Source organism: Sprattus sprattus, assembly GCF_963457725.1.
Source record: "Sprattus sprattus genome assembly, chromosome: 10".
Lineage (NCBI taxonomy): Eukaryota > Metazoa > Chordata > Actinopteri > Clupeiformes > Clupeidae > Sprattus > Sprattus sprattus.
Genome location: NC_137908.1, coordinates 17,342,431 through 17,344,930, shown reverse-complemented (window position 1 = coordinate 17,344,930; position 2,500 = coordinate 17,342,431). Strand labels below are relative to the sequence as shown.

The 2,500-nt window shown below is 43.4% G+C and overlaps 1 protein-coding gene across 3 annotated transcripts in view; it reads left to right on the top strand.

The window, feature by feature from the left end:
* sema3fa (sema domain, immunoglobulin domain (Ig), short basic domain, secreted, (semaphorin) 3Fa) overlaps positions 1–2,500 on the top strand; it is a 51,631-nt gene that overhangs the window by 1,425 nt on the left and 47,706 nt on the right. For all 3 annotated transcript variants that reach the window (XM_080846388.1, XM_080846387.1, XM_080846386.1), the window contains exon 2: positions 661–812. In XM_080846388.1, the coding sequence (XP_080702514.1) occupies positions 701–812 (112 nt within the window). In that variant the 5' untranslated portion in view covers positions 661–700. The remainder of the gene's footprint in view (positions 1–660; positions 813–2,500) is intronic.

Here is a 2,500-nt window from a genome sequence, read left to right as displayed (position 1 = left end):
AGATTTGCCCCTCTCATATTTTAACAGCTGTATGCGTTCGTCAGAACACTGTTGCACATGCAATTAGGAAATAATGGCTTGTGAACACAGTTGCGCATACATGCAATTTGGAAATAATTGCTTGTAAAGATAGTAATGTACGCGGCTCTGCTCTTGCAATTGTGTTGCGCGTGGTGGTAACACAGATAAGGAGTTGCTGCTACCGCTTGTTGCGGAGCTCGATCCGCGGTCTGGCGCCCAACTGAGATTCCGCTCCCTCCGCGCAACACCCACGGGCGCGGTACTGAGAAGCTGGGAGGTGTTAAAATAGTATAAGTAGATAATGTCTTGGTGTTCATCACTTCAATGAATAGAAATAAAGAGTAATCAAATCACAATAAAGACACGTTGTGCTTGCGTGCGTTTTGTATTCGTAGGCTGACAAACAATACAAAATACATTTTCTTTGTCACAGGGTATAAAATGAGGTGAGGTGTGCATCAGGGTGTGAGGTGTTTTGATTAATAGTGTGTCCCAACGTCCATTTTTCGGACCACTCCTTGATTAGATATTTGAATTACTGATTAATCTCTTACAAATCTTGGCTGATAATGCCTCTCTCTGAGTGTCAAGTTTTATTTTAATACCTTGCTGACTTGTTTTCTCTCATTGCATTTGCAGGGTTGTCTGCTATTCCTGTGTGTTTGGTCCCTGACAGACCATGTTGCCATTTGGATGGTTGGTCCTGGAGACCTTGGCGGTTTTCTTGCTAGTGACCCACCCCTCACACAGCAACCCCGTCTCAGCTCCTAGAGTGTTCCTGTCCTTCAAAGGTAAGGATGACTTACTTTTCTCACACTGAACGTTTTGGGTTATGCTTAATACTCATGTGGTGTTTGGTTTGGTCTGCTAACATAAGCGGAAACCCAGAGATGACTTCTGGCTTATATCCACAGGTGGTTCTAGTTACTGTGAGTGCTGTGGTGGAAATGGGGAGTATAGGCGGTAAATTGTGCTGATACTCACTATCTTGCTGTCCGGAAGCGATACTACAGTATGTGTGCCTTGCCACAGGCTTTTCTTCGGCATTACTGGACCAAACATTTTCCCGAACAAACTGCTGAATCATGACAGTGCTGACTCCCAAGGGAGAATTGTTTTCAGGAACTGATCTGTTTGGGAAGGAGTGAAGCCTTAGTGTGAGTCAGTTGATCAGCGGATCGAAAAATTCCACTCCAGCTCAAACACATGCCAACCATTGTGCTTTGAGCTTTCTCTAGCGTGTGGGTATTTCACATTTGGCTGGCTATTTGACTGCTTTTGTATGCAGAAGGATTGCCAGTAATGTGTTGGTGAGTTTGAAAGTACTTTGATCAAGGAGTTTAGTTGTATCAGAAGAAGGTTCGTAAGTCTGCTCTGTGTAATAGATGATTTGGGAAAGCAAACACTTCCCTGCTATTCCTAATTTGAATCATTACGAAGCGTAGATGTGACCAGTGTGTGCATGTTCAGATAGGCATGCAGGAAGTGCGAGTGTCCATGCTACCCTTTATGGAGTGGTGTTTCTTCTTTGGGTTTACAGTTAGTGTAACCTGATATTGAATATTCTTCTTAGATAAAAACACCCTTCGACCTTTTATTGACTTTTTTGCATTGCAGTGAGTCATCACACTGAGAATGAATAGAAATCTGTCAGGAAGAATGGGAAAATGGGCAGAGTGCATCCTTGAGGATTTAAAGGGTTTTTCTGTTGGTTCAGTGTTCAACTCGTCGTGCGGTGGAGTCGGGAGAGCTGTGTCGGGCTGAGGAGGGGCGAGGTGCTGAGAGGTGCCTCTGTGCTCCTGCTAACCTGTCTGTTTTTTGCTTTCTCATCAAGAGAGATTTCACAGTCTACTGCCTCCTCTAACTGCTCCCAGCAATCGTTTTCGTTTTAAATTGCTTTTTATTGAGTTCCTCGCCTCGCTTTTTCCTTTTAATTGGTTTCTAAGAGCAACACTTTTCCTCCTCTTCAGGTGATAACGTTGCAGTTTTTCATGACCTGAATTATTCAGGTCGAGATGTTGTCCCCTGCAATTCCACGACAAAGGCGCTGTGGGATGAACTGGGTTTTCAGTGGTTACCATGAAACGAAAGGCTTTTTTTGACTTGCTCATCGAATGCAGTGTTCAAGAGGTTGGAATGATAAGCTAGAACTTTTTGAGTTAAGGAACTCAATTATGAATAGACCTAGTGAATACCATCAGTCTGCTACAATGCTGTGTCCCATGTGGCCATGCTCTGGCTTATCAACTGTCACTCAGCATGTAAACTACATATCAGTAGTGGTATGACCAGAGACAAAATGACAGAATCAATGTCCACAAGTGGAATCTCAATTTGTCCATTCTAAAGGACAATCAAAGGTCATGTCCTTCACAGAAATGTAGTCTGCGAAAGAATGGTATAGATGATCTCATTGGAAGACATAATAAATGTCCCTGATTGCCATGTGAGAGTCCTAGCAAATCTCCCCAAAGGAATG